This window comes from Tupaia chinensis, unplaced genomic scaffold (genome assembly GCF_000334495.1).
Source record: "Tupaia chinensis unplaced genomic scaffold, TupChi_1.0 Scaffold147608_1, whole genome shotgun sequence".
Taxonomy (NCBI): Eukaryota; Metazoa; Chordata; class Mammalia; order Scandentia; family Tupaiidae; genus Tupaia; species Tupaia belangeri.
The window spans coordinates 467121-479962 of NW_006207460.1; the positions used below are offsets into that span (position 1 = coordinate 467121).

General features: G+C 44.5%; 1 protein-coding gene across 2 annotated transcripts in view; it reads right to left on the bottom strand.

Annotated features, from left to right (window-relative positions):
- Window positions 1-3959: 3959 nt before the first annotated feature.
- The window catches only part of GFRA3 (GDNF family receptor alpha 3), a 17510-nt gene continuing 8627 nt past the window's right edge, over window positions 3960-12842 (bottom strand). The window contains exons 3-9 of one of the 2 annotated variants that reach the window (XM_006169902.1): window positions 8597-8689; window positions 6968-7135; window positions 6823-6874; window positions 5583-5686; window positions 5310-5444; window positions 4865-4953; window positions 3960-4638 (exon numbers count right to left, since the gene is read on the bottom strand). In XM_006169902.1, coding sequence (XP_006169964.1) covers window positions 4558-4638; window positions 4865-4953; window positions 5310-5444; window positions 5583-5686; window positions 6823-6874; window positions 6968-7135; window positions 8597-8689 — 722 coding nt within the window. In that variant the 3' untranslated portion in view covers window positions 3960-4557. Of the gene's footprint in view, window positions 4639-4864; window positions 4954-5309; window positions 5445-5582; window positions 5687-6822; window positions 7136-8596; window positions 8690-12842 lie in introns of both variants that reach the window. The other variant, XM_006169901.1, reaches the window with a different exon arrangement.

A 12842-nucleotide genomic window follows, 5' to 3' on the forward strand; every position in this document is an offset into this window, starting at 1 on the left:
TTGAAAAACATATGCCCCCCATACAAAAAACTTAAAAAAAAAAAAAGTGAAAAAAAAAAGTGGATAAAATTTCCCCAAATCAAACAGCTAAATATTATAATTAAGCAGAATAACTACTTGGGACCAGCAGTTAGTGTAATGGCTATGGTGCTGGACTCCCACGTAGTCGACCGCGGTTCGAGTCCCAGACCTGGTGGCTTAAACTCACTCCAAGCGTGTGTGCGTGTGTGCCCAAGATCCCGAGAGGAGAATGGAGGAGAAGGGATTGTGGCATGACCATCCCCCCTGGGGGGTAATTTCTTGCTTCCTGTCTCTCTGTCTCTCTCTGTCTGGCGAGCTTACGCGCCCTATAGCAAAAACCTCTCCAAAAATAAATAAATAAATAAACAAACAGACTAACTACAAATAACTAAAGAGTTCCAACTGCCCAAACTTGAGTCCTAGGCTGTCCCTTCATTAAAATGGCAGCTCATAAATGGCCAGGGACAGATCTTGTCTCCTAAAACAAGGCAAGTGCCTATTAAAAGTTTGTTGAATGAATGACTGACTGAATGGGTGAATTTGGAGATATTCAAAAGACAGTGCTTTATTCCAACCATGGAGAGACCTATCATTTAGCACTCTCTACTTACCACTGCTGCCAGCAGCCCTTCCCACCTTGTAGCCCAGAAGCTAGTCTAATGGCATTAACTATCTCAGCCAGCCAAGATACCACTAAAAGCTCAGTTCAGTCACTATAGCCCCCACCCTGGGTCTTGGCTCTGGGCCCTGGCCTGGGAGAGTGGTCTGGTTGATTACCAGGAATTTGGACCTTCTTCAGAGAAAAACACAGATGACCTATTAGTTTAATTCATGCACTTAGCAAGGAATGGCTGTACCATTCACACCCCCAGCCCCAGGCTAATGGAGCCAAGGCAAATGAAGAGGCCCTGATTGCTCAGAGATCTTCCTCAGAGTGGAGGAAGGAGGAATGAAGGTCGACCTGTTGCCCCACTGGAGTTTGCAGGAAGGCAGCTTGGCTGAGTACTTCCTGGGGTTGGGCAGGCTATAAAGATCCAAGAATGTACAGGGAAAAGCCTGTCTAGTTCCTACCACTCTGGAAGCTCTTGTATGTATCCTACCCCGTTACTTCCCTCACCGCTTTAAAACTTGGCTCAGAGAAAAATAGGAAGACAATCAAACATCCACCAATATAGAATTGGTTAAATAAACTATGCATGTACGAATGTGCATTCATACAACTCCAGGACACACAGCTGATAAAATGAATGATATAGCTGGGGCCAGCAGGTGGTATGGTGGTGAAGGCACTGGACTCCCACATGGCTGACTGCAATTCGAGTCCCAGACCTGGCGGCTTGCTTTCTCACTTCCCCCCAATCTCTCTCTTTCTCACTCTCTGGTCAGACTAGAAAATAGTAATAACGATAAATAAAATTAAATAATAAAATAGTTCTTTTTAAGCAAGGAAAGAATTATATAGCTCTTGTTCTGCTCAGATGCTTAAAGATGTCAGTGGCTTACACTTTGATATGCAGTGTGACCCCACTTACATAAAGTGACGTATACCCATAGATTCTCATTGCCATGGGTGTTCAGGGAACAGTTTAGAAATCTGAGAATAGGATTTTAGATATTTAATTTCTTCTCTCTTTCTTCACTCCATAAGCAAGCAAGCAAGCAAGCAAGAGACAGAGAGAAAGAGAGGTAAAGAGAGACAGATACCCCCAAAAGGGTCTTGAGGTTATGATCCACCCTCAGCCTCAGTTAGCCCTGGATCATGGGCACATGTGTGCACAGTGTTCTCAAGGAGGTCTTTGGACATGAACTGGGAACTTTTCTGTTTGGGTCAGCCTCAAAGAGCATTGCATTATATAGCTGCACTACTGTCCGTCTCCGTTTTACTTTTTTCTTTAGAATTGTCTGTATTGTTCAAATATTCTACAATAAAATGTTAACTCTGAGTGCTTATTACACATCAAGCACAATGTTTTTATGTGGATTAAAAGCAATAATCAGTGCATAGGTAGCTTCTATCCTTTTCCATGTTACAGATATGAATAGCAAGGCCCAGAGAGATTAAGCCCAAAGTCACATAGCTCATTTCTGACAATGTCAATTGCTATGAGAGTATTAAAAGAATTAATGTGGAGCCAGCAGGTGGCATAGTGGTTAAAGCGCTGAACTCCCACAAAGTCAAAGGCAGTTTGAGCCCCAGACCCACGGCTTAAGACTCACACTGGGCATGCATGTGTGTGCCCAAAATCCCAAGAGGAGAATGGAGAAAGAATTGTCCACAAGGCCATCCCCCTGGGGGGAGGATTTCTTACTTTTTGTCTCTCCGTCTTTCTCTGTCTCCTTGGGGAGCACACATACTCTATAGCAAAAATCACTCTCAAAAATAATTTAAAAATAAAATAAAATAAAAATAATGTATGGAGGTCAGCAGGTAGTACAGTGGTTAAGGTGCTGGATTCCCACATGGTCAACTATGGTGTGAACTCAGCAGCTTGAAATTCAAATCTCTAGAAGAGAATGGAGGAGAGGGGATTGCAGTGTGGCCATCTCCCCTGGGGAGTGATTTCTCACTTTCTGTCTGTCTCTCAGGTAAGTCCACATGCCCTATAGCAAAAATCCCTCTTTAAAAAAAATTAATGCATGAATGTGGAACTCAGTAGGGGCTCAATAAATGAGGGTTATTATTATAGTTATTGTATTACATAATTAAATAATGTATAATTATTATCGCACTGAATTGTTCTTTGCTCTGTTGCATGAAAGGTTTGAAAATAGGATCTGAGGACCAACTGGTGGTGTGGTAGTGAAGGTGGCTGGATCCTATATGGCCAACTGCACAGTTAGAGTTCTGAACTTGGAGGCTTGAAAAATACATGGGGCAAGGGAGAGGGCCAGCAGGTAGCATAGTGGTTAAAGCATTGGATCACATGTGGCCAATCATGGTTCGAGTCCCAGACTTGGAGGCTTGAAATTCATGCTAGGCACATGTGCATGCATGCCCAAAATCCTAAGAAAAAAATAGAGGAGAAGGGATTGTGGCATGGTCATCTCCCCTCGGGGAAAGCAATTTCTTGTTTTCTGTCTCTGTGTCTCTCTCTATCTCTCTGGCCAGCACATATGCCCTATAGCAAAAATCTCTGAAAAAAAAAAAAGATAGAAAGAAGAAGAAAGGAAGGAATAAAGAAAGAAAGAAGACAGACAGACACACTGGGTGCACGCATGCCCAAACACACTGTGCATGCATGCCCAAAATCCTGAAAGGAGAATAGAGGAGAAGAGATAATGGTGTGGCTGTTCCCCACAGGGGAGGGGGGTGGTGCTTTCTTACTTTTTCTCTCTCTCTTTTTTGTCTCTCTGCAGTGAGCACACATACCTTCTGGCAAAAATTTTTTTTAAAAAAGGATCTGAATCTTATCACTTTAGAACCTCCTGCACCCAGCACAGTGTCTTGCAGAGCCAGCACTCATCAGATGCTTATTGAAAGAGTGAATGAATTAATAGACAAATACCCACAGCTCTATAAATATATCCAACTACTTTGCATGAGTGGGTGTTTCCTTATCCCAATAGGATTACAAATTCCCTGCGATCAAGGTCCAATCTCTGCTTTTCTCTGCCATTATTATTGGAGCAGACCAATAACACATGCAAATACTCAATAAATGCTGTAGCTGACTAAGGGCCCACCTCTCAGTTGCTGTGACAGATCCCAGGTCCACAGCCTCACATATGCTATTGTTCTTCTAGTTCCTGTCAAGAAGACAGGACAAAAGACTTGCCTCAAGTCACATAGCAGTTGATGGTAGCGTTGTTGTGTATCTTCATCACCTGGCCTGTGCTCTTTCACCTGAAGTGCCCCTAGTTATGTATACATTCCATTTGAGAAAATGGGAAGAGAGCAAAGACTTAAGTCAAAATGTTTAATCATGACCCGAGGGCGGGGGAAATTAGGACAGTGGTAGGAATAAAGCAAGGCCCATGGGCTCCAGCTCCTCATGCTCAAATTTCTGCAAGATCCAGAGGCAGACTGGTGCAGGTAGCAGGTTCCCATCCCCTATTCAAAGGGGGAAACAAGGGGTTAGACATCTGCTCCAGCCTTCCTCACAACGGTGAATGTGAGGAAGACATTTTAGGCTACCTTAGAACACCCAGCCTTGCCTATCTAGAGAATTTAATAGAGAATGACTGTTAGACTCTGAGTGATCCTGTGGAGGAGGATGGGATCAGGAAAGAGTTTGATACAGCTGGTCACTACCAGGAGATATGGCTAACTGTGGTCACCAAATCCCAAGGAGAGGTAGCCTGAGTCAGAAGAGGAGTTAGGGGTGGGCTGAATGATAACCATCCAATGTAGGTCAAAGCTTCTAACTTCTACTGGGCCTCATCTGGAGCCAACTGGACATGCTGGAGAGCAGGGGGTGTCAGGGTTGCCATGTTGTGGACTGCATCTCCTTCCTCATGCCGTCCTTCCTTCACCCCAGGCAGGCTGCAAAGCTGAATAGATGTGGTGGAGTGTAAGCAGTCCCCCAGGAAGTCCAGCTACCAGAGGCTCAGGAGCAGAATCAAGGTAAGGATGCAGAAGAAAAGAGCGGGCTGTGGCCTCAGAGCAGGATTTTTATTCTGTGGAAGAAACAGAGTGGTGTCAGCTCAGGGGACCATCTCTATCGGCTTTGCCACCTCAGCCTCGGCCAAGTCTTCTGCCTCCTTCCTCTAAGGTGTCCATAAGAACTCTGTAATATTCTGGGTAATAAGTCAAACCCCCCCCACCCAATCCTCTCATCTGCTGGTTTGGTTTTTCCCCAGCTGGTCTAGTAAAGGTATGAGGGGTATTATAAGGAGGCTCTACCTGGTGTTCCATCACAGAAAAGGTAGAGTCTGCCCAGTCCTGGGAGAAGAGTTGGCTGTGAAAACGCATCTTAGCTGCAATGGCCTCCACTGAGGAGAAGAGAAAAGACAAATTGGAAGAGTGTGGTGGCAGGAGATTGTTCAGGCTTCTAGGGAAGGAAAAGGAATGCCATAGGACCCCGGGATGTAGGGAAGCAGAGGGATGGAAGGTGGAAATGAGATGTCTCATTCTGTTTGCTTGTTTCTTGAGCTGAAGATATTTCTGGGACCCAGACAGGTTGAATAGGCAGTATGCATGGGATAAGTCATGCAGAGAGTGGAGAAGGAAGAAAGGCCAGGCTAGAGGAGATGGACAGAACCGATCCAGGACATGGAGTTGACCTTTGTTCTCCCCCTAGGTCCAGCTGACCTGGTCACACGGAGGAGAGCAAGTGAAGCATACTCACTGAGGCAGGGGTTGCGGGAAAAGGATCCTTCAAGCCGTTCACACTCCTCCTGCTGGTTGCCACTGCCTCGGCAGGTGCAGCTTAGGGCAACACTGGTGTTGACATTGCTCACAAAGTTGGGGGTCATGGCAGTCCCTGTAGAGTGAAGAGGGGAAGGGGTTCACAGGGCCTCAGCCAATTCTAACTTGAGCTTCTACCCCTTCCCACCCAGCTGGATTCAGTCTCCAGAGTGTTCTTATCCTCAGAGCTGGACCAACCAGTGGGCTCCCTCACCGATCAGCCCCAGGTATGCCCGCAGACATCTGGACTGCTCTGTTGCACATGTCCCTAGGATGTCCATCGGATGGCAGTGGGTCTGGAAATCTGCCAGGCGTGATCTGGAAGAAGGGAAATTTCAAGAGTCCCCATTGAGAGCCTGATCTGCACCCCTCACCTTCCCTGCCCCTTTAGCCACATGCCACATCCTCCTCTGCTGTCAGGGCCTGGCCCAGAGACTTCCCCCAGTAAAGCCTGTCCCTGTCAGATGCTGGACTCCCACATGGCCAACCATAGTTAAAGTCCCAGACCTGGCAGCTTGCTTTCTCACTTTCCCTTTTTCTCTCTCACTGGTCAAATAAAATAATAATAATAATAATGATAAAAAATAGAATTAAATAAACAATTTCTTTAAAAATCAAGTTCCTAAAAGACACTGACAATAAGCTTTGTCCTTTAATGAACACTTACTCTGTACCAATAAGCTAAGCACTGTATGTAAATTATGTAAATAAACTCTCATCAGAATCTCATGAAGTCTGCCTTATTATCTCTGTTTTTATACGGAACTGAACAGTCTTAGATTAAGTGACAGAATTTTAGGTTAAGTGATGAGCTTAATCTCAAGGGGCCCAGGATTTAAATTCACCTCTGTCTGACTTCAGAGCATGTCTTACCACCACTCTATACTGCCTCCAGAGGAAAATGTTGGGAAGATATGTACCATAAGTGAAAAAGAGCATGACACAGATACATTCCCAGAATGTCTACTTTTGTTATCTTGATAGAAAACTGACTGGAAGGAAATGCTCCGCAAGGTATGGTAGATTATCTTCAGGTGATGATATATATTATATCCTTATCGATTATGCATTTTTATATATTCTGAAGTTATTATACATAGAAAATAACACATGCAGGGTCTTAAAAAAGTTCATAGAAATGTGTATTATGATAAAACTTCACAATTTCAAAATTTTTGCACAAAAATGAATTTGTACTTTAATTCCATTTTTGTATGAACTTTCTGAAGTCTCCTCATATATATATTACATATATATTTTTTATTTTATTTTATTTTTTTTTAGAAAAGTTTCACAAAGTATGTGAAGTGGCTAAATGGCGAAGAGCACATGTATCTGGAAGCAGCCAATGAGTCTGCAGTTCTCTAGGGAGTCAGACTCAGCTCTGCCCAGGAAGAAGACCAAATGTGCTGGGGAGCCCCTCCCTTGCCCATCCCTGGGCCCACACCCAGCACCTGCACAATGCGTCAGAGAGGCAGTGGCGCCGCAGCTCCAAGCAGTTGGGGGCTGTAGGTGAAAGAGCACAGCTGGGGGCGATGGTGTTGCGCCGCCGCTCCCCACAGCCCAGATCAGTGGGCGCACAAGGGCAAAGCAGTAGACCTTGCGCGTGGGGCTCCGCTGCTTTTTCAAAGAAGGTGCGCAGCTGCACGAGGCAGGAGTGCTGATGGCAGTGGGGTCCTGAGCACGCCTGCCCGTAGGCCTTGCGCAGCCTGTCACACTTGTCATTAAGAGTACACAGCGTAGCAAACTTGAGGCAGAGGTCCCAGTCTGCGGGGAGAAGGGCACCAAGTCACCAGGCAGCGTCTTCTCTGCATACCTTCGCCCAGTCACCCTAGGAACTCCCCGCAAACCCCAGATCTGACAAGGAAGGTCGTGGGGGCAGAAGAAAAGGGAGGAGTGTCCTAATTAAAGCCACTCCGGATCCAAGGCTTTCCCTCTACCCACATACTATATTCGCTACTCTGAAGCCTTCCCCATCCTACTCCTCATCTTGACTAGGTCAAGTCATCATCATCCTCTGTATACATTTAATACCCACGTATCAGGCCAGCAGGTGGTGTGGTGGTTAAGGGCACTGGCCAACCATGGTTTGAGTCCCAGACCTGGCAGCTTGCTTTCTTGCTTTCCCCCTCTCTCTTTGTCCCTCTCCAGTCCAATTAAAATAAATCAATAAAGTTAAAATAAAATAATTATTTTAAAAAATAACACCCATGTATCTAGAATTCAAGCAGTCAGAAAGTTCAAATAACCAAAACCCTTTCCTTAGTGCTATGCAGTGAGACCTGAGGGTGGAAACCATAACTTAGGGGCCCTACAATATCTAATACACTTTCTGAACTGTCAGAAACTGATGCAACTAAATTCTTTTTAGATTTTTTGTTTCACTTTGGTTTGGTCTAGACTTATTTATTCTGCTAGGTTGTAATGTCACCTGCCCATCTTCCATTGACCAATTCATGCATAAAAGTTCCCCATACTCTGAATTTTGGGAAATTATGATGATATTTCTATTAACAGACTATTTTAGCAACCAGAATAATTGAACGACTGGAACAGGTTACCTTGATTCTTGTAACTAAGAGTTATACATACATATCTATGCCTTTCTCCCCCATCAAACTTATCATTCTAATATATAGAACTAACAACAAAGCTCTCCTCTTTCTGAAAAAGAGTGCATGTGTGATGTGTTTCTCTATTAACTCACAGCTTCACTTTCCTGAAAATCATGCATCACTGTCCCTGTCAGACTGATGGCTCCCCACCCTGAGTCACCCCTGTGCGGAGTCACATTCTCTCACCATTTTCCCTGCCCAACACCTCGCCCATCCCATTAGAATGGTTGAAAAACAAGCAATTTCCTAGTCTTCAGGGACAAAAAAGCTACTTTCCTGCCTTGAATGTGGGTAAATAGTCCATTTCAGTACATTTTTTCTGGGAGGGCTGCCACTCCCACCACACCCTTTGTGGAAACCCGCCTTTTGGAATCAGGGAGCCCTAATGGGCTCTCTTTGAATGCCTCCCTAATAACTGTTGCTCTTTGATGACTCTCGTGAGACCAGACCATGCACTGCAGCTCAGACTTCTGTCCTGGCACAGTGCTCTGCAGTCACCTGGCAGGCTAGATACTCTTCCTCTATAAGCCCCCAGCTGGTGTCCCCCTAGCCACTCTTCCCACAGGGTCCAGGCGCAGCCTCCCCTTCTCCAGTTGAGGCTTGCCCTCCTCACCTGGTTTGAGCATGTTCAGTTTGCTGAGATTCATTTTCCAGGGCTTGCTAGTCACCGTGTCTTCATAGGGGGAGACATCCAGCTCATAGTCACCTACAGACAAGGTGGAGAGCACCAGAATACTTAGGATGGGGTGAGTGTGGTGGCAGCAAGAGGGGCTGAGGCTGCTAAGTCAGATCTCAAAGCCCTGAGAACAAAATAAAAAGGCATAGCCTCTACCTCACTAGCTGAGAGTTGTGCAGAGAATAGAAAAATACAGGGCTTTAAAAATATTGACTGGGGAGCCAGCAGATGGCATGGTGGTTAAGGAGCTGGGACCGTGGTTTGAGTATCAGAGCCAGGGGTTTGAAAATCATGCCAAAAGTGGGTGTGCCCAAAATCCCAAAAGGAGAGAATGGAGGAGAAAGGATTGCAGTATGGCCATCTCCTCCAGGGGTGATTTCTCACTTTCTCTTTTGCTGTGTCTCCCAATGAGCACATACACCCTATGGCAAAACAATCTAAAAGGAAAAAAAAAAGTATTGATTGGGTTCCACAAATAAACTGATAAGAATAATGAAAGCTATTATTTGTTGAGTACACAATGTGCTGGTCATGATGGCATATGAGGGATATATATTATCTCCTTTCATTCTCCTGGAAGCCTCTGGGTATGTAAAAAGAAACAGGGAGAGGTTACATTACTTGTTCAAGGTCACACAAACTAATAAGAAATGGAGCTGGGATTTGAAATGCGAACTGTTTGTAGAGGTTCTGTTCCTGATCACTAGACATATTGCCCATAGGTTCACAATTAGGCAAGGGGATTCTGTCCTGTTTTCTCTTGCTGTTAGGGAGGGGACAGAGGTGGCCTCTCTGTTCTAGGGCTGACTACTTGGCTATACATTTGCATGATACACCAGGGACATGGAAGGGAGGTCAGTGCTGAATTGAGCCTGGCTGAGAAAAACAGGTAAGGAAAAGAGAAAATAATCTCAAAGTAAACACATCTCCCAGTCACCACTACAGAGCTATGGCCTCCTTAAAGGGGCTTACTAGGCCTTATAAAGTTGCTGCATAGTTCATAGGCACGGCAGGTGCTCCATAGACATTGGTTTATGAATCTTGCTGGAAGAGAGAGGTAAGAGAAGTGAGTTTGCAGGTGAGGATGTCACCCAGTAAGCCTTTGTGAGTGCATCTTCAGGAGGAAAGGAATACAGATGATACCAGGCAAACAGGAAAGGATGGGCTAGATACATGGGAAGGCCTGGCAGCTCCTAAGGGAAATTGGGGAATAAGAGGTTGTGAAAAAAGTCTCAGGGGAAGTTCTGAAGGAAAGGCAATTAGGATGAGGAGTAAAAAGCAGGGAACAAAGAGGAGAGTAAATTGTATTATTAGTCCCAATTATTTGCTAACAACCCCATGGGAGATTATGCATCCCTATCTGTTACTATATGACTTTTAAGCCCCCTGTGAGAGGAGTATAGTTCTTTCTCCACCTCACTGATGCCGTTCTTGGCCATGTGATGTGCTCTGGCCTGTAGATTGTGAGCTCAAGTGAGGTAAGTCACATCTGAGCCAAAGCTTTAAGAACCATCACATGGTCCTGCAGTTACTCTTTTCTCTCTACCAGCCTGGATCCTCGAATGAAGAAGACAGAACAGAGATAAGGCTGAACCATGGAAATCGGCAGCAGATGTGTAATATGAGCAAGAAATACATTTTTGTTATTGAAAGCCTGAGGTTTGGGGGTTGTTTGTTACTGCAGCTCATCCTAGTAAATTCTTATTAAAAATCAATTGGCACCTAGAAATGGAGTGCTGCAGTAACAAAAAACAAAAATGTGTGGCATTGGTTTGGGGAGGGCAGCAGGTGGTAAAAAGCTGTTACGAGGGGCTGGAAAGATGGCAGTCCTCATTATGTAAAGCATTGTGAAAATTGTTGTCTGCAATAACTTGGAAGAAAAATGATATGCTGAATAAACTTGTGCTTTAAGGGGAAGAAACTAAGAAGCAGAAGGTTACTAGCATGTCTTGATTGCTATTGGCTGCATTTGGCAAGGTGCTACAGGAAGATGGAAGCTCAGAAAAGAACTGGCGAGTTTGTAAGTAGGGAGGAAATGGAAAACAGAGTTCAGAAATTCCAGGACTTGCAAGATTAAGAGTTGAAACTGTTTCCCATATTCAAATGGTAAAAGATAAAACTGAAAAAAATGCTTTGAGTGATAAGGTTGATTATAACTCAGCCTTGGGGAAAAGACCAAGTCAAGTATGTGGCTATCATGCTGTTGGTGGTGATCTCTCAGCTAATTAAGATGGTACCCAATAAATCCTGCCAGTTGGGCAGATGTGCTCTGGGAAAAAAGACCAAAGTAGTGGCCCTCCCACAGAAGTCAGATAAGGGCAAGGTACTTCTAATTAGGTTTAAAAAGAGATGCATGTCTTAAATTGTGGGAAAGTCTACTAGTACATGAGATGACAGAAATCAAAGATATAAAACGCAATTAGGTTTTGAGAGAGCTGCACTGCTAAGAGCTACCAGTCGGGATTAAAAGAGACTGTGATTATTTGAGACTTCAAATGCCCCAACATTCTTCAGGCAAAAGCAGGCTGAGAATGCTGCTCGGTCCCCAAGGAGGCTGTAAGTCTCCCTTTTCGAATGTGGCCTAGAGAATAATGGAAAAGGAAAGACCTCCTAGAAGACTGGGCCAACAGCCCTGGAGAACAATGAGTAGGCAACTTCTTCCAATGAGCAAAAGCAGGGCCTTATTAAAGAACAATCCCTAATCTCAGGGATGAAGGCCCTTGTATTTGTCTAGCAGGATTTCAGAATTGCTGGGTATCAGTGTACATGTGCCTCCCATTCCTCCCCTTTCTGAGAGCTGTGGGTATCTTGTCCCCATTCCATTATTGTATATTGAGTATGTATGGGAGGCAGATACTCATCTTTTTAGTTTATAGGCTTCTACATGAAGAGGTGCCATGTCCAGACCTGATATAGAAATTAACATGATATCTTGGAGTTGGAGCCTGATGTTGTGTTTGCATAACACTTTCAGGTCATCTTCATTGGAAAGTAGATAACTGTATTTTCACTTACAGCAGGGAGGAAAATGGGGGCCGGCAGATGGCATGGAGTTTGAGATACCAGATGCCACATGCCAACTCTGCAGTTGGAGTCCAAGACCTGGCAGTTTGAAAAACATGCTGGGCATATGTGTGTGCATGCCCAAAATCCTGAGAGGAGGCATGAAGGAGAAGGGATTACAGCATGACCATCACTTGGGGTAAGCACAAGTGCCCTAGAGCAAAAGTAAAAAAAAAATAGAGAGAGAAATGAATACTTAGACCAAGTGGTGGTAACCAACAGCAGATTATACTGTTATTTCCAGTTATTCTTTGTCCTCCTTGTAAAATTATATATCATCACTTATTGCCATGTGATTTTTTTTAACTGCTAAAGGGTGCCTATGGTCACCAGCGAGAGAGAGAAATGGGAAGTGGGGGTGGGGGTGACAGAGAGAGAGAGAGAGAGAGGGAGAGAGAGAGAGAAAGAATCTTACAGTGGGGTAGGGGGACATCACAATCCCTTCTCTTTCATTTTTCCATCCTGTCAGAATCCTGGGCATGCATGCACACACATCTGGCATGGTGTTCAAGCCATCAGGGCTATGAATCAAACTGCATAGTTGGCCATGTGGGATCTGGCTCCCTTAACCAGTAAGCCATGGGATGGTCTGCCATGTAATTTTTGATCTCTCCCTGAAGGAGGAGTACACTTCCCCAACTCAATGACAACAGGCTTGGAATGTGATCTGCTGTGTTAACTGAATGTGAGCAGAGTAGTGTATGTAGCATCTGAGCAGAGGCTTTTAAAAACATTACATGGTTCTCCCAATACTCATTCCCTTCTGCATGGAAAGTGCACATTCCAGATAGGGGCTGTGCCTTTAGCCTGGATCCCAGAATGAAGACATATAAAATGGCCAAAACAGAACATGCATAAGAACTAAACCTTTCTTTTGCAAGTCCCTGTCTGTTACTCACAATATAGTCAAGTAGAGCTAACTAGTGAAGAGACGGGTTTATGGACAGTGTTGAAAGTGACTCTTCTTTGGCTTTTACTGACCCTCCTTTCTCTTATGACCTTCTGTCTGGTTAACAAACATTGTTTCTGGTAAAGGCTAGACTGAGAGGTCACTTTTCAGTTTCTCTGAACTTGTAGATTATGTAGTATGTGGGACCTGTCTATGAGTTAAGACTCTTTC